This window comes from Fistularia commersonii, chromosome 6, assembly GCF_037954325.1.
Source record: "Fistularia commersonii isolate RoL2024-O1a breed Wild chromosome 6, RoL_Fcom_v1.0, whole genome shotgun sequence".
Classification (NCBI taxonomy): domain Eukaryota; kingdom Metazoa; phylum Chordata; class Actinopteri; order Syngnathiformes; family Fistulariidae; genus Fistularia; species Fistularia commersonii.
In genome coordinates this window covers 14,247,268-14,269,487 of record NC_141289.1, presented here as the reverse complement: position 1 = coordinate 14,269,487, position 22,220 = coordinate 14,247,268, and the positions used below count along the sequence as shown (strand labels likewise).

General features: G+C 36.8%; 1 protein-coding gene across 3 annotated transcripts in view; it reads left to right on the top strand.

The window, feature by feature from the left end:
• Positions 1-22,220, top strand: part of ncam2a (neural cell adhesion molecule 2a) — a 299,628-nt gene that overhangs the window by 257,358 nt on the left and 20,050 nt on the right. For all 3 annotated transcript variants that reach the window (XM_086148311.1, XM_086148310.1, XM_086148312.1), the window contains exons 12-15: positions 1,698-1,871; positions 6,333-6,452; positions 7,781-7,902; positions 11,726-11,900. In XM_086148311.1, coding sequence (XP_086004437.1) covers positions 1,698-1,871; positions 6,333-6,452; positions 7,781-7,902; positions 11,726-11,900 — 591 coding nt within the window. The remainder of the gene's footprint in view (positions 1-1,697; positions 1,872-6,332; positions 6,453-7,780; positions 7,903-11,725; positions 11,901-22,220) is intronic.

Genomic DNA, 22,220 nt, shown 5'->3' with positions numbered 1-22,220 from the left:
GCTGATTTAGCATACCTCTTCCTATTTAGTGAAGCACCCCCTAATTTAAAGATGCACAGGCTAATACATACCCGTGCAGACCAATTATCTGCGGTGCAGATTAAATTGCCATGCTAAAGAAAAAGCATTGTGTAAAAGGCTGCCCTAAAGTATAGTATTGCAGGAACAATGTGTTCTGGAAGTTGATTTGATATCAAAAATTCAGCACAAAAGAATACTCAGCGATGGAAGTGCAAAAGTGAGATGATCTGAAGCTGCAGAAACTCATATCTTTGAACATCTTGCATAAGATTGTAATAAGTTGAACATTTTTGCAAAAATTGTGGCCGTGATTTTTTTACATTGAAGACTTTTTTTTATGCAGAAGAATATTATATCACCCTGCAACTCAATTCAAGCCCCAAAAACCTGCAACTATGTGATAGTGCACCTTATGTAAAATTAAGAAAGTGGATTACATTGCTTGGAGACATAATGTATATCTTAACTCTGATAATGGTTATGACAAGGAAAATGGTAATAGACAGAAGCAGGGTACTGAGTACAGCAAGTAAATGCCTGTATTTGGAGTTTGAATAAACATGTCAGTATTGCTTTGAATATTCACTTCTAGGAACTGCAGGATTTCTCTGATGTAGCAACAATAGTTGCAGTAAATGAAATGTCTTTCACACTAAATTGGCTCCTATGTCTGTGAGCACCCTTCTAAGCACTAATATAATTAGGAAAGTAGTCCCCAGTATTAGAAATTACGAATCGGTTTGGTATTATTTTAAAAAAGGGGTTTTTCACATACTTGTCAGAGCTGTTTATATGAAATACTATGCGTCCCGTCTCAGTAATGAGGATTTTGTTTAATGGCCAATGAATGTTTTGTAGTGCTCTCAGCCCACAATAAAATAATTAATGCAGTGTCAAGCAAGCCTTAATTTAATTTAACTAATTTTATTCTTACTTTTGTGGCATCTCCCTAAACACATTTGCATAAAATTTTAATCATACATATTTTAATGCATGTAATCAGACAGGCAGTCGTTCTTGTTTTTCTTTGTGTGTGTGTGTGTGGGGGGGGGGGTTCATTTATATCCATTTTGTTCTAATTTTTTTTTGCCACAGCTTCCATCAAACAGAGAGCTGTAATGAGTTATGACTACGATATAAGGTGTATTTGACTTTTCACCTGTCATCAGATACCATGTACAAAAGAGTATTTGTGTTGTTTGTGTGATTCTAGATATTTTAAGTATCAACAAAATAAATTGAATAATTTATTATTGCTATCATCACACTTGTTTCAATTTGATGGCTTCCTGGAAATGAATACGTAACAAATAATCACCTTTTTACTGCAGCATGTTCGCTGATATTGACATCAACCATTGCAATTTGCCTGGCTATGATTTTCATAAGTATAGGTAAGCTGGACAGGGGTGGAAATGGGTGATTTTTATTTTATTTCATGTACTAGCTATTTCGCCTTTTATACAGAATAAGATGTTTCTGCCACACCAAGAAAGAATAAAATATCACCCCTTGTTCTTAAGCATCCACTCTAAAGACACCATTTCTCCATTGCCTTAAAAATAAATTCAACTATGGTACATTTTGATTCTTATTTTTCTTGCACTTAGGTGAAAATATTTCTTTTGCCCAACAAAAGTGGTTGTTATTATAAAATTATTATTTTTTTTTTCCAGATGTACCATCAAATCCATACTCTGTACGCCTGTCAGCAGTCTCCCAGCGTTTGGCCACAGTCACATTCATGAAGCCAGACTCTCATGGTGGCGTTCCCATCAGTTACTATCTGGTTCAATACAAGGAAGTGGGTTCACAGGACTGGAGAGATGTAAAGTCACATGGTGTTCAGAGTGAGTGCTGATATTATCCCTTTTCCACCAGACAAGTTATCTTTGTTACAAGATGTTGTCACATGCCGTTAGGATTCTCACTCCAAAATATATATGAACAACATTGCTAGGTCTTTTAGGAGTTCAGCCTATACAGGTCCTAAATAGCCCACTGGGACATATTTTTGGCAACAGATTTCATTTGTCAGATTATTTAAAAACCTCTCGACTACTCACATAAAAATCTCATTTTATGGATTTAGTTTGTCAACATGTTATGTATGAGAGAGAGAGAATATACTAAAGATAAATCACTTTTTTTGCATCCAGTTGCCTGCATTGGAGCACAAGTAGCCATAATGCCCATTTTTTCATCTCGGAGCCTCTTGATGACTCCTTCTGAAATGGTTGTCTTAAATCATTTTTTTGTCAGCTTTGTCAGCATTTCAACCTAATACTATGGTGAGCCCTTGGTTCAAAATCCTGGTAAACAGAAAACTTGAACAATTTTTCACAAATTATTGGGGCATTTGCCCAAACACAATGAAAAAATTGCAAGACACTTAAATGAAATCGTAAATCAAACTAGCAAATGCAGAAGACTGACCATAACATCTACAAGAAAATGTAGGTTGCCACTTTCAACTGCAATGAAATATTGTTGCTAAGACAGATGCGATGCTATGTAGATGATCATACAATTATAAACTAAGTACAACTGTGATGGGAAAGAACTGAAACAAGAAAGAAAGCAACTATATCAAAATGAATCATGTATCACTGACCAAATATTCATAGATAACAGTTATTATTGATTGATTTCAGCCTATTTAGTTTTGACATTATAGAAGAGAAATGCAAATATATGCTGGTGCTTGCTTAGCTCCACTGGTTTCCTTTTCAGGTGAGAGCAGACTTTAAGCTGCTGCTAGACAGGCATAAAATAATGGATTCCACTGGACCATCACATTCATCCAACTTGGGGAAGTCATTTGTGCCCGGATGTACACTGCACTCCAAGGGCTCTATACTTCTCTGTGTCCCCAAAGTCCAGAAAAAGACTCCTAGTTATATGGCTTTTGTTTTGGTGCACCATCTCAGCTCAAAGCAACACAGTTAAAGTTAGGTGAATCTCTCGCCCCAACACAAGACAATTATTATAATTACTAGTAATAGTAGTATTACTGTATATTTCTCAAAAAGTTGCACAATTTACTCTTCATTAAAACTGAGATGCCTCCACCATCGTCATTTAAAGGTTTTTAGCAAAATCGAAATTCAGGCTTCTGTGCTAAAAAGTGAAGTCGCACAGTGAAAAACCTTCATTTCTACTCGCAGTACTAAGAATAGCACCCACAGTATTATAGAGTCTTCAATTATTTAATATCTGCCAACTGATAAAAACAACTTTCACTCAACCTTATTACATTGCCAACTCTGTTGGCGTTTCAGAAGAGTGAAGGTTATGTAAACAGATTATGGTGACAGAATAAGTAATGTGGCTGGATAATGGGATCCTATATTTACATTATATCTGAGCAGTCGGTTAAAGCTGTAATGCAGAGAGAATAGCAACCAATGATCCGTTTGCAGTTGGTAAGTGATTGGGGATGGTAGCACACTAGTTGCTATGGAAATCAGTCTCTGTCATTATTTCTTTATGGATAAATGCAGATTTGTTTTTGGTGAGGTCTAGTTGAATGTATGCCTAACTCATCTAATATAGATGTTCTGTATACAATTTGCAAAGTCCTTTCAAATATTATTGCTGAATCCTATATTACATTCATCAGGATATCATAAGTTGAGATTTCTCATCTGGATCTAAAAAAATCTCACTATCTCCGCAATGACAGCCAAAACTGCAGATTTTGCACAATGAGGAGACAGATAGTGGAGGGTTTCTGTGAAGAAATGCGGTTTTTCTTCATTGGTAGACTACATTTTCATCTTTGAACAACCCTGTGAATGGCATTAAGAAATGAATTATCCAGTCATCTGCACCACACTTTTCAGACATTATTAAAAAAAAGGTTGCCTCTACATATTTTAACGCTGCAAAATTTTGGGCTTGCATTCAACTTCTTCCTAAATAAAATAGAATGGGTTTTCCATTATAATACAGACCAAACTTGAAAAAGTTGCCTCATCCTGTATATGGATTGCAACATACATGGCTAGCAATAATTCAGTCAACTTACAGTTTGATAGATGACTTAAGGGTTGTAATTTAATGTGTTCATGTGTCATGTTGAAAATGAAATTCGAACGCAGGTTCATTTATCATTTCATAAACGTGCTCTCAATTGTTTGAAGCAAATCCTTCTTTTTTAGGTTACCTAATTTTCCAGCAATTCCCTAGATATGTCCTGGTATTTTTCACAAAAATGTATTGATTTCTAGCGGTATTATGATCATTGTCCAAACAATTACCAGGCAGTTCCAAATTCAACCAACAAGTCAATACTGGAAAGATTACAACTCTCTAAAGACCTCTACCCCCCCCCATCCTAACAGCAGGCTAGAGGGGACGAGACAATACAGTACATTAACAAATCAAAAGATTTTTTCAATTTTATTATGTCTTGTTATTATATCTACTTGTTTGTGCTGCACTGCAAAGGAAAGCGCTTTACAAATAACTGCTATTATTTCTTATTATATCATTATTATTGTTGTTGTTAAGATTCCTGCACCCTCTCTTGCCATCTTAGTGCTTTGTGACATACACAACGTCAACATCCTTATTCTTATGTTTTTAAATCATGCCAAGAATAATTATATATGAAACTTTTCTCTCAAAAATGAGATTGGATATGGATTTATTGATGTTGAGCTACAACTCAAAAGCCATTCACACAGGAAATTAATCTTTTATGAAAAAGAGTTTTAAATCACAACATCCAAACTTACCAGATACATATTCATTTACTGCCACCATGCACCCAGGGTGGCGGTGAGACTGGAACCAATCCCCGCTGTCAGTGGATGGGTGTAAGGTACAACCTGGACCAGACTCCTGTCGATCACAGAGCCACATATAGAGAGATAGAGCCATTTTCTCTCTCATTCAAACACCTGTCTTCTTTTGATCTACTGCATGTTTCTCAATTGTCAGAGGAAAAGCAAAGACACACCTTGCAGACTGCGTGTGGAGAACATGCAAGCTCCACACAGAAAGGCCCCCATCTGAATCCAACAAAGAACCATCTTTCTATGAGGGGCCAGTGCTCCCATCATATATTTCAGATATAGAGCTGCAAAGGAAAAGAATTATTTCTTTCATCAAGCAAACTAAACGGAAGAGCCAGAAAATATATATATCTGTTGGGGAAAAAAAACAAATTCTATTGACATGCAGACAGACAGGCAGACAGTTAGACAGATTGATTGTTAGATAGCTAGATAGAGAGAGACAGAAACGTCACCTTCAAAAATAGTTTTCTGCCTAATCATTACAGAGAAAGAGTTGATTCCAGAAAGAGAGGTCCGTGTCATCACAAACATCCGGTTGTGTGGGATCGCCACCAACAAATCATTTGCCCAGTTTGCTGTCAGTAAGATTATTAAAGCACAACAGTGTTGATATATGATTTGTTGCTGCATCTGCCAGTCAAAACTTTATGAGACGTGAGTCAGGGTCGTTGCTTGACAGCTCCAGTATGCTGGATACTGGTGATCAGTATACCATTGGAATTTCCAAGCTCCAGGTTGGGTTTTTAGAATACTTCTCAGAATGAACATGAATGTTAGCTGCAAAAAATGGAAGCTGCAAAATAACCAGGATTTGGCCAGGATTTTTACTCTTGTCCAAAAGCAGCCAAGCCAAATCTCAAAGTGTAAAACAAAATATTTTAAAACAAATAAACCACTTTGGACTTTATGTCTCTGTTTATGGCAAAACTATTAAGAAAACATATAATGTATCAGGATAACACACTATTCGATGTTTCAGCTTTCTCATTCTAAAGTCTTCAAACTGACTGGGATTCAAATAGTTATCTGGCTTGAAAAATTCAAATGGAAATTATTCAAAAAATTAAAAATTAAAAATAAAACCTATCTTTGGCGAGCCAGCATGTAGAAAATTGAGCAGACTTGGGGATGGTGTCACTGCTGTACTACAGAACAGTATTTTACAAGTTAATCAAACTAAACTTAAACTATCTGAGGTCTCATTAATGAATATTACAAATCATTCAACCACATCCAGATATGTGATGTAGATATGATGTGTGTGTGTGTGTGTATATATATATATATATATATATATATATATATATGTGTGTGTGTGTGTGTGTGTGTGTGTATATATATATATGTGTGTGTGTGTGTGTGTGTGTGTGTGTGTGTGTGTATATATATATTTTTTTTTTATTATTTATTTATTTATTTTTCAATATTCATGTATGAGCATTAAAATCACAATTATATTTGAGATTTGACAGAACACTATCACTATCTTCTGCTTTATTTCTCAAGCAACTGTTGTGCTGACCGGATTAGAGCCCAACACTACATATGAAGTCAGAGTGGCAGCTGTCAACGGAAAAGGTCAGGGGGAGTTCAGCCACATGGAAACCTTCCAGACCTTACCAATCCGTAAGTAACGAGAAATGCCTAAAAATGGCACATACATTTCTGAGAAACTTTGCTCACTATTATCTTTATAGTTAAATAAGACGGACACCCTTATCTGCCTAACAATATCAAGAGACATAATCAGCTTCCAATAGTGAGACTTGGACCATGAAATGCACTGTGCCCTTTTTTCAAAAGTCATAACTGATTGTTTCGTCGTACGACTTTTTTTCTTAAAACCTGATTACTTGAAGGTAGGTCACAAATTTAGTGAAAAGTTTATCTCAGTTTACATTACACTGAATGTGGTGCTGTATGCGTGGGGGTCAAGTGGTGACTTTGCTTTTAATTTACAATATTCATGCTAATATTCTATAACTCCATCAAATGGGCAATGTACAAGTCACAACACATCTATGTTTAATGGAGAAGGCCATTGGGTTGGTTAAAGGAGTGGCTCACTAACTCCCTACTCTAGTCACAAGGAAGGTCATCTTTCCAATCTTCTCAAAGTGAAAACAAGCTAATGTCGCAAATAATTGAAACAGTCATCTGCAATGCATCAAAACGTCTTTATCTGAGAAAGAATCAAAGCCTCTTCCATGAAATTACTTATTACAGGAAACGATTGCCAGTTATCTATCATTGCATATATAACGCTTGCATTACAGGTGATTATCTGAAAATGTGTGGGAAATAGTATTGGGAAAATATTTGGTTATGGATTTTATGACATAAGATAAAACACTGTAGAGAAAATCTAATCAAAGCTTCTGCACCTTTGTAAAAGGAAAAATATCTGCAACCTTATGATTATTTTAGCTGCAGTTCTTGGCTTGTATTTGAGGCATTACGACCCTCTCATATTTCACCGATATGAATCCAGATTATTGGAGCTTGGAATAGATCCTGTCAAATTTGTGTCTCAATGTTAAAGTGCTGCATTAAAATTATATACTGCAGGGGTTTTATGATAAGTATTTTATTTATCCTGGCAATCTGGCAAAGGAGAATGGCAGTAAAGCTAGACAAGGCCAGGGAAAGGAGTCCTCACCGTTAATATACAGCAGTGCTGCCATAGAGTGCTGCAAAGCAGAGCCAATTAGTAAAATGTGCATTGAATAGTAAAACCATTGTGCATTACCAATACTCAGGTAGTGGGTGTTTCCTCGCACTGACTTTGATTCAGCTTTGAAAAAATAAAGTAATCTCCCCTTTCTTGTACTCTATCCTTATCTGTTATCGCGCATTGCCACCTGCTCCCCTCCTTCAGAATGCACAGATATCGTCACACAAAGACTTATTGTTTTGCCTCTTGTCTGAATCCTCCCCCCTAATGCTTCCCTCAGGAGAGCCGAGTCCACCAGCAGTCCATGGGCAGAGGGGAATGGGAAAGGCTTATAAACTGGGGTTGGTCAAGCAGGACGATGGAGGGATGCCCATTGTGGAATACATAGTAAAGTACAAGACTGTGAGTAGATTTGAAAATGGCTGCATGACCAAATGCCTCCAGTGTGAGAAATGTTTTTTTGAAAGAAAAAAAAACAATAAATGTGACAATAAACTCAACAGTTTTCTATAGGGCGGCAGATATTTTCTTTTTCTGTGAATCGAATAGGGTGGTACATCGTTATAGGAAGACACAACCATAATTTTAGTTGAGCTTTGAGACATCACCTTCTTATTGCCAATTGCTAACATTTGTAAAATAGAAGCAATAAAGTTTGACCACAGAACATTTTGCCAAAAATGTCAGGATCCATTTGCTGTTCCCCTCTGAATGTATCACGGTACGTGTCTGAACTGTGCTATTGGCTTTTGTTTGCGTGATGAAAGGGTGGGGTTAGAGTGCTGTTTAGGTCTCAATGGTTCGATGAGTGTCAGCTCTATTTTTTGTAGGAAGCGCATGAATTAGAGTGAAAATGAATGCTACTCTGGTTTATCTCAGTCTTACAACTTTCACAGTTTGTTTGTCTTTGAGGCTTAGACATGACAGCCACCAGGGAAAGGTTTTTACCGGGGATCTGATTCCTTACGCACTGTTCACATCTGTTTGAGAGCATATTCCTACCCAACAAAGAAAAGTCTTGCAAAATAAGAGCTTTTAAGAATATGATGACACTCATAGGAATGCAATTGAAATCTTTGGATAATTTTGGTATTCAAGTCTCTTGGTGAAACTTATTGTTCAAAGTCTTGATTTATGTATATATAGTATTCAATTAATTGGGAAGTAATTAACAAGAAATTAATAATATCCAAACAGAACTCCCATTTTTGCTGCCATCTCTGCTAATTAATGTTTTAGCATGAGCTGAACAACGACTTTTTCACCTAACAGTAGAGGAAGGAGACATGCCAAAATGTGCACCTTCTTCTGCCAAGTTTCTCAGTCAGACTGAAATTTGCAATTCAAGTAGAATCAAAAAACACTGACATCTGTCTTTTATCATGCTGGGCATCTATATTCTGGCCCTGATCTAGTAACTAGACAAGTATACCGACTGAAAACGGCCCATATATGGAAAAATATTCTTCAAAATAGGCTTGATCCATTCCCCTGATGCTGAGAACTCAATGAAAAGCTTAAAAAACATAAAATATTTTAAAATATAATAATTCTGTATTTTTGCATGCATACAAGTGTGCACGTGTGTGTAGGTTCTGGTTCCTTGGAATATTGGATATTATCACTGTGTTCCGTGTGTCATCGGCCCATCTTTGGCAGTGAGCTTGTCAGGTTTGTTATCTGCTGGCTTTGGCAGTGTTTCTACTTGTTCTGTTCATTTAGTAACCTATTTTTAAAGCTGCATGCAATTGCTCTAAGTGGTCATCGAAGGATAGCACTGATTTTAGGTTTAAACCGTATGTCTAGTGATTTGTGACTAAAATGTCTGTATTTGACTGATCTTCAATGTGCAGTTGTATCTAGTTTTTGATCGTCTACCATTGCTGTTCTGTACTTTTGACCATGAGTGTGATTTTCCTTTGCCAGCTTGAGTCAGAGGCCAGTGTGGGTGTTTTCACTGGTTTATGCAAATTGATTTGATATATTTTCCAAGTGTTGTCTAATTGGGGGCCAGCAGGTTTATAAACTGTTTTCAAGCCATAAATTTTGATCAGGTTTGAGAATTCTGAGTATCAGAAAACCAAAATAAATATGACAGTTGACCACTTTGTACTCCTGAAAAGGATAACAAGGTAGCATACCATCAGTAATAGGTAAATTATTAGATTATAGATAAGTTAACAGTTAAATATACCAGACGGTGTAGAAAGGAAAAAAATGATGAAATATTGAATGTTGCCTTTTCCCTTGCTGGAAATAAATTTGAAAAGCCTAAACCATAACACTGGGACGCTCTTATTTATCAAAACCATATTGAACACTTCATCATGAATTTGACTAAGCACTAGATAACTGTAATAGTCATGTCCAACTAAATGCAGGTAAGAAGAACATTGCAGCTGGTTTCTTCTTAATCTTCTTCTCCTTTCGGCTTTTCCCTTCAGGGGTCACTACAGCGAATCAACTCTCTCCATCTAACCCTATTCTCTGTATCCTCTTTCACACCAACTACCTTCATATCCTCTCTCATGACGCAGATGCTTTTATCCAAATCGACTTACAAAAATTGCAATTCAATAACCGAAGATCCAAAGTACCAGAAGTCGTTATTCGGAAGTCACCACTCCACCAAATAGCCATCTCAAAACCATATACGTCCATACATTAATTTCTTTGTTTTTTGGGGGGATGTTGGGGGTCTAAGTGTGATGTCTGTCCGTCTGTTAGACTCATTCCTGATACTGTCCATCCTGGTCACTCCCAAAGAGAACCTCAACATCTTCATCTCTGCAACCTCTAGTTCTGCCTCCTGTCTTTTCGTGATTGTAAATGTTTCTGAATCATACAGCATCGCTGGTCTCACCACTGTCTTGTACACCTTTCCAAGTTTTCTATCTCATAGTACCCCTGACAGCCATTCCAACCTCCTTGAACTTGTCTCTTCACCTCAACATTGCAGCTGGTTTATTTGTGTCAATTATTTGACATTCAAATTGATTTTGATTGTGTGGGTGCATGCATGTGTGCGTGCGTGCGCATGTGTGTGCGCGCGCGCATGTTTGTAGTCAAAAGAATTACGTTCTACTTCAGAATCCTCTTTCAGTCTTTGTGTCCTATACAGTTTTATATGATTTTAAGTAAGACCTGACACTGTCTCCCACAATTTGAACATCCCTTTAACTACTGGATTTAATGTTTTTTTTATTATTTTGTGTGTCTGCATGTTCACAGACTCTCCCGTGTGTGTGTGTGTGTGCGTGTGTGTGTGTGCGTGTGTGTGTGTGTGTGTGTGTGTCTAGCTGTGTTTGTGTGCATGCGTATTTATTTTGTGTATGTGCGTGTGCTCACAAGTGCGCAAAACAGAAAAAAGCTGCTTGTCCTCATAAGATAAGGCAAGCGTCTGAGATGAAGCCAGGAAGCAGAATAGATGGCGCTCATACAAAAGTCTCCACAGGACTAAGTGGATTTGAGCTGGTCCAACTCTTCAATCTCCCAAATGCCAGTGTGTCCAAGCAGACAGTTGTTGGCCTCACTGAGAAAGTGGCAGCTTTTTTAAAAATAATATTATGGCATATAAAAACACGTTTCTGAAATGAGAGTGAGAAAATAAGCGAGACCATAGCCTTGTTCGGCTTTAGGAACGCACAACCTCTTAATCTCTAATGGTAAGCTGTCAAAATGGCAAGCCACCCATACAAAAGCCTGTTTTAGTCACTTTACAATTGAAATTAACATTTTATACAGCTATTCCCTCTTGACTTTCCTTATATTTCATATTCATACAGTCATATTTGGACTGTTCTAAATCCTTTAACATGTTAAACAGAAAATTGGTTGTACATCCAGCTATCACAGTCTATAAAAACCAAACCCTTTTTATAACATTCCACTGCTATGTCACTATATATGTAAATTGTTAGTATATAATTGGCTTTCTTTAGTGAATCAATTGATTTTGAAAATCATTTAATTCATCCGTTGTTTATTCCTTTGTTATCCTTTGAATTATATGTTCAAAGGTCATCTCTGCATTGTTATCCTTTCTAACTAAAAGCTTAAGCAGTCATTCATAATCAAATAATACTGGTATTGCACATACAAACAGATAATAAGAGTTATGTTTATGATATTCATATTTCAAGTAACTTAAAAAAGTCCAAATCTATTCCAGTTGAACATTTTTTGGTTCTTGTGTCTTTCTCTAATATCTTTTTTTCCCTCTCAGGATAAAGAGGAACAGTGGATGACCAAGCTTGTGCCAGGGACAAATGACTTTGCATTGTTGCAGCCACTACAGTGGAACACACGATACGAAGTAGAAATCACAGCCCGTAATATCAAGGGTCTATCTGAGCCAACCTTCTATCAATTTTTCATGCCACAGAAACCCGACATAACAGGTAAAGGCCTGATTGTTTTCTACCAATGCTATCTTAATGCATCTACTTTATTCCATTTGTCTTCTTCGTATGTCATATATGTACAAATGGAAAAAATTCCCATTGATGAATGCAATTGCCAAAATCTTTCCCAGTTGGGCTGCAGAAACAGAATTTGCTTGTGAAAGATTGATCTGTCAGTGGAGTAATTGGTGTCTCCCCATACTGTGCAGTTTGACTTTTTTTTCCGCTATGAGTGTTCAATGCTTTTAAAGTACAGAGAGACGAAATATGAATGAATGGTTTTGTGCCATTTGCAACAGACCCTTTGAAGTTGAGGGGATCATATCCATGCAGGAGTTTCTCCTCTAACTCAAATTCAGTGACTCGACATGAACTCAAGCAAAGCATTGGGGGTTATATTTCTGTTTCCCTTGCTGCTGCTCCTATGGGAGAACATCAACACAGGCATTCAGATTTGATGCAACAGTTGCAAGAGTTTGAGATTCAACCCGTGCTTACAGGTAGTTCTGCTGGATGTGCAGCTCTTCATAGATTTTAAAAATATAACAGTTCAAAACTGTGCTTTTACAATCATTTTTGATTATAGATGTTAGCCTTTAGAGAAACTCACAATATGCTGTATAACCATCTGGGGGGATGAACTCTATGCCTCCAAAAGTTAGATCTTTGTGACTTAAAAGCACGCAGTCTACACACAGCCATCAAACACATCTAGCATTAATTCAAATGTTTCCTTTTTTTACCCTGTAACATTCATTGGTGAAATAAGCAATCTTTCATGAAATCATCTTATTTGGCCAAGTGGGCTTCCAACCACACATTGCACTCTCACCTAAGTTTATGGAACATACTCCACTTTTGGTTCACTCAAGGGGGAAAGTCATAAATCTCATTTGCACTGGGACTCCAAGTACATTACATCACTTCTTGAATATCTTGACGTCTTTGTTTGGTACTTTTTTCTTTTTTTTTCCAAAAGACAAGTCTGTTTTCTGCTTTGTCAGGTTTATGAGGTTTTCAGTTTACTGTGGCATAGTGAATCAAGAAACAAATTGATTCACTGCTGGTGAAATACTTATGAGTAATCAAGTTGACAATGCATTTTCTGATGAGACCACATCCCCCTGAGGATATTTTAGATGTAAATATTATATTAATATTTGCAACACCATTTTTCCAGTATATTGAATGTAAAGTCAAATACTAAAGTAATCAGCTTTAAACAAATTGTAATGTCATCTGTGTCCATCTTTATGGTTTCAAGGCACAAATGGACCCATATCATCTACATCCATTGCAAGAATTACATATGTTGAAATATTAGAAAAAGATTCATACTTGTTACATTTATTTGCTGTTTGTCTTGTTTTGATTTGTTGTGTTTTTTCTTGTTTGAGCCCATAGTCCCAAGCACGTTGCAACTCAACAGCTCACTGGCTGAGTATGTTGGACCTTGGTTTCTGACAATATCATTCATGTCAAGTTTCACACAACACAAATTTCGCAAACATACTGTTAAACTGTGAAACATGACAGCCATTTTTCATTTTTGACCCCTGTGTGGCACACATGTCGTGTTCTATTGCTGGGTGCAATGGCATGGCTCACACTCCACCTGGAAGTGGACTGAAAATCCCCCCCCCCCCCTTTCCTGCGTTGTAATCCACACAAGGGAGTGATTCACACCTGCTTAATTTAACAGCACAAATGCAGTGCAATCACACTAAAGTGCACCTCAAAGAAACGCAACAGACCACGCGTAAAAACACCATCCGGCAGTTATTTTCTTTCATTAAAATATCCGTATTTTCTTTGTTTTTTCCTCTCTGGGGCACTCCTTTGGTGCTACTTTGCAATTCCTCACCAGAATGCCGCACAGACAGAGTATGTCTGCATGGCTAGTTGAGCTCATTTCTCATTTGAAAGCCCAACATGCAGACAATCATTTAATCCCACACGTAAACACTCTCAGCTATCAGTCTTGCTTGTCCGTATGTTGATGGCGTTGGCCCATGAAAGTGTACGTTCGGTACTTCCAGCTTGTGTACTCTCTCTTTCGGGCTAGTGTTTAATGTTCTAGAAAAGAAGCAAATGCCTGGTCAAGCTGGAAGCGTTTTCTCTTCCAAGTCCGCCAGCTACTTCAGACAAAAGCTCATACACACATGAAGCAAAGCGAACAGATGCTTGAAGTGAGAAGCATGGAGCACTATCATACTTAGAAACTAGAGCGCACACTGCGGGACCCATAGAATATGTTTTGTTGTGCAAAAAATGTTATTTCTGTATTGCTCTCATATGCAATTCCCAATGCAGACCCAACAACCACCCATAGATTTAAAAGGCAGTAAAGTAAAGTATAGCTTTAGTGTTTGCTTTCCTTTCCGAGCTTGTTACCAATTTCACTTGTGCTGTTTTGGATCAGGCAAGTGTTCGTCTGTATTTCTTACTGCCTCAACTAAATGGCCAGTGAGCTCTTCAAGCAGACAACAGAAACATGGAAACGGCAACCTTAAGGTGGGTCTTCGATTGGCTGTCCTCTCTTGTTAGCAAACAATGTTGCGTCTCAGGAGAGGGCCTTGAAGGGAGAGCAGATGGGGAGAAAAAGCTTCTCTCTTCATGATAATATTTGAAAATGCAACATCTTTAACAGGAAGAGAGCAATAAAGAAAGAGGGACATCTCCTCTGCTGCACTGCAGAGAACTGGCGCTTGCCATTATTTACCTCACTGCAGAACCGCCAGGTCTCCAGCAGGACTGCATGAAAGGCGAGCCTGTATTTCTAATTGTTTAGGTTAAAAGCTAGCTTGTGGGCCCTAGTTACAAAATAAAAGAGTAATGCACAAAGGTTTTTGTGTGTTAAATGGTCAATTTTGCAGACCTGTTTTGATGATTTCTATGTTAAGACACTTGGCATCATAGATTTCAATTAATAAATTTGGTTTATGCTTTATTTATTTATTTATTTATCTATTTAAGGATGCTTTACCTTGGCAGTGTTTGATGTGTCTCTTCCTCAGTCTTTTCCTGTTTTAACCGTGTTACTCTGCTTCCCTTGTGCTCCTCCTTGTTTTCTTTTTTTTTTTTTTCATGTAGCTATCCAACCAGCCCCCAGCCGCCCTATGATGTTGTACACCTGTCTCGTGTTGTGTTGGTAGCGCAGCCTGTTGTTAAATTCTATCCTCAGTGTTTCCCTGGTGTCCTGCTTGTCGCGCTGTGATTATTGTTGTTTGTCTTCCCTGTGTTTGTTTTTTTTTTTTTGCACATTCTCATAGTTATTCCATTTAGGCCTTCATTGAATTTGCTGTGAAGTCCTACTTTTGTCCTTGTTTGTGTATTTAATAAACACCACATCCTGTTGTTCCTGTCTCGGGTGTCGTGCAGCGTGTGTCCTCGCCCTGCCTCAGTCATAACAAACAATTGAAGTTCCATTGTGAGTTAGTTGTCTCAACTTGTTTGACCTTTATTTCCTGATTAATGACTTTCAGTCTTTATGTACAAGGCATTATCCAATAAAATTCTGTAGCTGCTTTTTACCTAAAGCCATCATGATAGTAGCAAGTTATTAGGTATATTTACCATGCTTAGTCATTTGCCTGACTATTTCTCTTTGAGGTACTTTTTCTTTTCTTCCCCTATATGTATTTTAGATGGAAAAGAATTGCATATGTTCAGATTTAAGAATCAGAAAAAACTTTATTTGTCCCCGAGGGGTTATTGGGGAATGTGTATACATATATATATATATATATATATATGTGTGTGTGTGTGCGTGCGTGCGCGTGTGCGTGTACGTGTGTGTGTGTGAGTATGTGTGTGCGCGCTCTGGTTTTGAGGGGTTGTGATGCACAGAAATTTTCCCTACCAACCATTTTCTCTCCTCAATTCTCTTTATGTTTTATGCATTTGCAACGGATGGTGCTTCCTGACTCGACCTCATTGAACCATCACATTTTAGTTTGTAACCGGCTGCGTAACCTTTCGCCTCCAACTCACTGAGAATTTTCTAAGAAAAATGCCGGTCATAAAACTCCTGTTTAATATTTCTTGTTTTCTTCCTTTTGTATTTCTTCATTCTTTTCTCCCTAGTCAAAGGAACTCCTCCTGTCTCCTGTTTCATCCCCTAAATCGCTGCACTATCATTCTGACCTCTCTGGTTATGTAATTTTTCCTCAAACACAGGCCTGGTTTGCTTTCCAACCCCACACAGTGATGTTGACACGGACTGTGTTAGTCTTTGTGCGAATGCGGAGTGCTATGACTTCGGTTGAGCTTTGTTGCCGCCACTCTAACCCCATCTAACCACCTCCGCTATTCGCATTTCACCCATGTGTCATGAATAGCTCTGATTTAGAGAAAGCACCATTGCAAATAATCTCATTAGAGTGCTTGAAGGAATAATCTGAAAGGCCATTTCATCTCAAGCACGCTTGAGTTTAACTTTTTTGGAAGTGAAGCCAGCAAATCGAAGAGGGAAATGAGCACTTTTATAGCCGTCCATTACAGTAATCAATCCCGCTGTAAATTTTCAGCATGAAAGTCATTATTTTTAAAGCAGTGTAATAAAAAAGATGAATGACAATCAAGTTGTTCTAGGGTTTACTGTATAAGAGAGCAAACACTTTCTGTCTGAGGTAAGAAAAAAAAAATCCTCTTATTGCATTATTATGATGCAGAAGAGATTTCATTCATTTTCCTATATCTTTTGCAACCCCAGGCAGAAAGGCAATTAAGATAAGACATTTTGAGGTTAAAATAGGACTTCTGGTAAAACTGCAGTGTTTACTGAAGCCAGTAACTGTCTGCAATATAAGATTCAGTTTTATGCCGGATGAAAAGGGGACTCCTCTGTTGATTGCAATCAGTTTAAGCACTACTTCTGGTTCTAAATTGGTTACACCAGAAACTAAAATGCATCCGCTGCACGACCAATTTAGCTGAAACTAACTAACAATGTGTCCGTCTAACAAGATAAAACTTGAGGGATTATACTGCAGCCATCACTTTTAAGCCATATAAAGCAGAATGCATATTTTGTTGCTGATGTTTTTTGAACAAAGTTAGGTCCATAATTGTTCCGTAGGAGATAATTGATCATGTTTGCATGTTTCATCCATTTCCTCATTTACTTGTCGAACAAAACTATTCCTGTCAACATCAAAAGATTGTGTTAATAAGGGAGAAAATGTATTGGACGTATGTTAACGTTTTGGATTCAACACATTTCTTGTTATTGGGAGCACTGGCTCATCATCACTGAAAAACTAGATTAGGGCTTTGCATGGCAGCTCTTCCATAATCAGCGTGTGAGTGCATGTATAAATGGCTGAATGTAAAAAAATTCAGTGTACATCACTTTGGAACCACAAGGTGATAAAAGAACTATATACATTAATGGGAGACCATTTACCATTTATTAATCATGTTAGAGATTCAACTATGACGCTTGCATATAAATTCTGGTTTCCTTATTATGGTTTGGGAACATGCACGTTATATTTCATTCATGTTGATGTTAAAATTACATTAAATCAAGGCGGTACAGGACAATGCACTTGCAATTACTGGTGTTCTTCATGTCATTAATCACTCGATTCTTCAAACCCACACCTCGTACAACAAAGCTTTTTTCATCAAAAAGACAATAACACAAAGAAACTGTAGCAAGAGCATATTGAAATAGAATCTGGTTAAGTTGGTTTAAATGGCTTTTGATTCATAGATAAGAGCATAATTTGACAAAATTAAGCTGTATAGTGGACAGATGACTATTTCTTGAAGTTGTTTTCAGGTTTATACTTCAGACTTGAAAAAACTGTCATGTGTCAAAGTTTTTTCTAATCTTATTTTTCTGTCTATTTTCCAACATTACTTGTTTTCTCTCTTTAGTGACTATGCTGTTAGGCCTCCCAAAGTTATTGACAGTGTGAATCAGGAGGGAGAATTCTTTTTACATTAAACCTCTTGATTTTTTTAGGGAGGTCCTCAAAGGTTCAGATTTACTGAATACTCATCTCATTGACACAGTGTTTGAGTAAAGCATGAATCTTTCTATTAATTACCCTTCAAGCATCTGTGCACAAATGAAAATGAAACCATTTCTTATGACTTTTGAAACAATCAGTCATGACTCCAGTTTGTCTAAACTACACTGATGTGTAAAAATAAAGCCCATGAATATTCTTGCTGATATTCATGATGTTCCCTGCAGCCAAGTTGTTGCTCAAAGTAAAAGGCATTGAGACAATGGTGTCCTGGCCTTAAAAGTTTAAAGTCACATCCTCCCTAACTTTTAAAATGTTAACTAAACAGACTTATGAATTCAATGTTTATTTCATATCAGTTATAAATATCCTGCAATATGTTGTGATTTGACCATGATTTATTTGTTCATCATTTATTCATTATCTCTGTATAATCAGGCTACTCTCATCTCATTTCAGTCTTCACCTCCAATCAATGTGTTTGTTTTAATTGATCATTTGCCCCACCCCGATTATCACCACTTGTGTTTTATTATCTTCACCTGCGGCTCATCATCACTCCTTCCCCTGAGATGTTTTCATCCTATCCAAGCTAGTTTGTTCATGCTGGATCCACACTGACGGATAATCAGGCAGATTTTTTGGTCAATTTCTATGGGCAACTGGAACAGATTTCTAATCTGAGGCTCCAATGAGCAGATAATTTGCCTAATTGATATATTGATATGTAACATATCATGATATGTTTACAAAAATCGTATTTAGATCGCTTCATTCAAACAGGCTGAATATTTTGAACATGAAATTTTGAAGTATAACTCTGGAACTCAAATACACAGTGGAATATGTACATCAGCTGGCCAAACAAAAACCTTTTCCTGCTGCAAAAAAATGTGGTAACCTTGTTCAGCCATTTTTTTATTGATTTAGACAAAGGAAGATTCGATTAAATCCCAGCTCACTGGAGCTGTCTCTCTAGAATTGTTCACCGCAAACCACCTGTGTGCAAAGTCTGTCATTTTGTCTGGGGTGTCAGACATTTTCAGAACCTGTTAAGTATTTTAAAATGAAATGATTGTCTCGTGTTCCAACCCGGTATACTCCCACATAAGAGTGTTCTTTCAGCTTCTTCGATTTTTGCCTGACTTTTGACTCTGTCTTGGCTTCACTTTTGTGAATTTGTATGCCTCAATTGACTTAAGTGAGCTACCTTTGGCAAATAAACATCCAGATTTTTCCTTTTTTTTTTTATAAATCTGCTTTTCTTCTAATGTTTTGAGTTTGTTGTTTTGTTGATGACCGTCTTTGACAGAGAATGCACTCAGAGTTGCACCAATTGATTTAGAGATACAAATCTCAAAAGTGCATGGGAACTGAAACAGACTGAGCAGGCATATAAATGACCCCCAAACAAGGCTTTTATGTCCAATGAATTCCAGTTCTAATAAAATACTTTGAAAAAGATAAACCCCTAATAATACAGTCATCTTTTCACTCAGGCTTTGTAAGTCCAAGTCAAGTCAGCCTTTGGTGTTTTCCATCCTTGGTGTTTTGTTCATTGGAGATTGCTTATAACCACTAGTCACACTTGGGCAGTCATTTACTGAGCAACTTGTTTATCTTGTCTGATCATTATTTGAAGACACTTATGCTGAAGCAGCTTAAAGAAAGTTGGAGGAATGAATGAAGATAGTTTGGTAAATGAACAATTTTCTAAAATAAACTTGTTCCTCTTCCTGTCAGCTTGGACAAGTCTTTTTAGAGAAGATTCAATAACACATAAAGTATAATAGAAAAAATGATATAAACAGCAATGGCCTCTTCTGGACAGCTATTAAACCATCACTATGAAAGGTCTCTTGAGAAAGATGGTATAACTGACATGTGGCTTCAAGCGGGTGATGTTTGTAAATTTGTTTTACTCAGCACTTACCTAAAGTACCACTTGAGGAGAAAGATGAAATTTGAAAAGACAAGTGTCTTTTCTTCACTGTATTAATTTGACATTTTTTAAACTGCCTTTGACACACACAAAGAAATCTGTGTTCAGTCACACAAAAGGTTGAAAATATGTAAGAAAAATAAAATGATATTAAGCAATATAATGCTTAAATTTCACAACTTTTCCAGAATGACAAATTGCTGTAAGTTACTATTATTTTCTGTCATTATTTTAGTTACCGGTATTTGTTTTTTACATCTGATTTTTTTTTTTTTTGCAGTTCTTTTGTCATGAACATTATGCTAATTTGCAAGTAGTTTTCTAGTTCATTTGAAATAATTTTCAGAAAATGCTTCATCTTTGTGTTAGTGTGTCTGTTTGAGACAGAGCTTTTGTATGGTTTATGGAGTTTGGTTTCTCCTGCTTAATAAAATGTGCTTTTTGATGTCCGCGTTTATATATACGCTCTGACAGAGCGTATATAAAAATTAAAGACTTCCAGTGCAGAAAGTACAGCCTGTATATTGAGCCAGGCATGACTTAAATGCTTGAATGGGTTGGGATATTTGATTGTGATGACAAAAAGCTTTGTAAAAGAAATTACAAATGTGCATAATAGTGGAAAAAGTAGATCATTTTGTCATAAATTTATACATGATGAGAAATCTAATTTATTATATGCTTGGATGCAATCTTAATACGAATATAAAAGATGGGAAAATATAGCAGGCAGAAGGGAAAATAACTCACAGCTTGTCATAATATTTGCAGCACTGGATAGAAACATTCATAAATTCTTCTTTATATTTGCCAATACACGGGCGATCTGGCTGAAATTTCTGGTAGATCATAATGGAAATTCAAATTATATCAGAGGCTCAGCTGATGAAGTGCCGTGTGTGTGTGTGTGTGTGTGTGTGTGTGTGTGTGTGTGTGTGTGTGAGAGAGAGAGAGATTATTATTTCTTGTGATGAGACTATTTTTGAGGAAAACTTCATTCAACATGGTTCTAAAAGTTTAGCTTCTGTGGTCTCAACTCAATTATCGTTTCAAATCTTAAATATTAAGATCAAGATATATACACTCTTTTCTGAAATGAGTAATCTTAAATAGTAGCTATTACACTAAAAGGGACAGATTTCGCCCAATTAATTCAAGAGTAGCAAAGACTAAAGTTAAGAATAATTTTCTTTGAATTTTAATTTCCCATAAGCTATCTCATGATTGCTTTCCAGCAACAGCCGGACGGTCTAATTTTTTTGGTGCAGAACCAGACAAAAAGATAGAGCGAGAGACAGACAGAAAAGTTCATTTTACTCCCTCAACTAGGCAGGATTTAATGATTAGGTTTAACTCTTGCAGACAAACTTTCATTCCAACAGCCATCAGCACATCCAAATGCAATTACTTAAGAAGTATCCCTGCTCACATCCACAAGTGATGATATTTATCCTCAAATAGATTAGCACCTGCTACTTTCCTGCTCAATTAATGCTTATTCGGTCATCATTTATGGAGTCTCTTCCTCGCAGATGTAATCGGTATACAGTCAATCACTGCCCAAACCTAATGAGTTTGTACTGTCAGACCAAGATGTGTATGAATGGCTTGCGGTGCATTTGGATCTCTAGGAATTGAATGATACAACTAATGGCCCTATATTTCAACAAGTAATCAGAAGAAGTCAGTAAAAGGGTTAATAGAGCAGGGAAATCGGGATTAACGATGTTTTAAAAACACGCAAGTTCGTGAAAGCTCAAGTTCCTCTGAACAAATTAATTATTTCCAAGAGGCTCTGAAAAAGAAGTACTTGGTATTAAGCAAAACAGATTCCATGAAATTATCAGTGTGCCTTGATAACTTGAAGGAAAATGTCAGTCATGAAAATGGCTTTTGCCTTCAGCAGATCTAAACACCTAAATCACCTTGGTTAACATAATTCTCTCTCCATAATCAAGTGGAAATAACTCAAGTGCTCCAGGAAAGTTTAGTTAAGTTGCACTCCCAATGATTCAAGCTGTTAATGGTCTCTGTCATGAGACACTTTACATTTAGCTTTCTGTTCATTTGGCGTCAATCTCTGAACACATTCATTGTACTATGCAAATTACAGAATGCTGCTTAGTGTTTCTCTCGCTCACTATATATATATATATATGTGTGTGTATATATATATATATATATATATATATATATACACTGCTCAAAAAAATAAAGGGAACGCTTAAAAAACACATCCTAGATCTAAATGAATGAAATATTCTTATGAAATACTTTGCTCTTTACACAGTTGAATGTGCTGACAACAAAATCACACAAAAATTATCAATGGAAATCAATTGTATCAACCAGGGAGGTCTGGATTAGGAATCACACTCAAATTAAAGTGTAAAA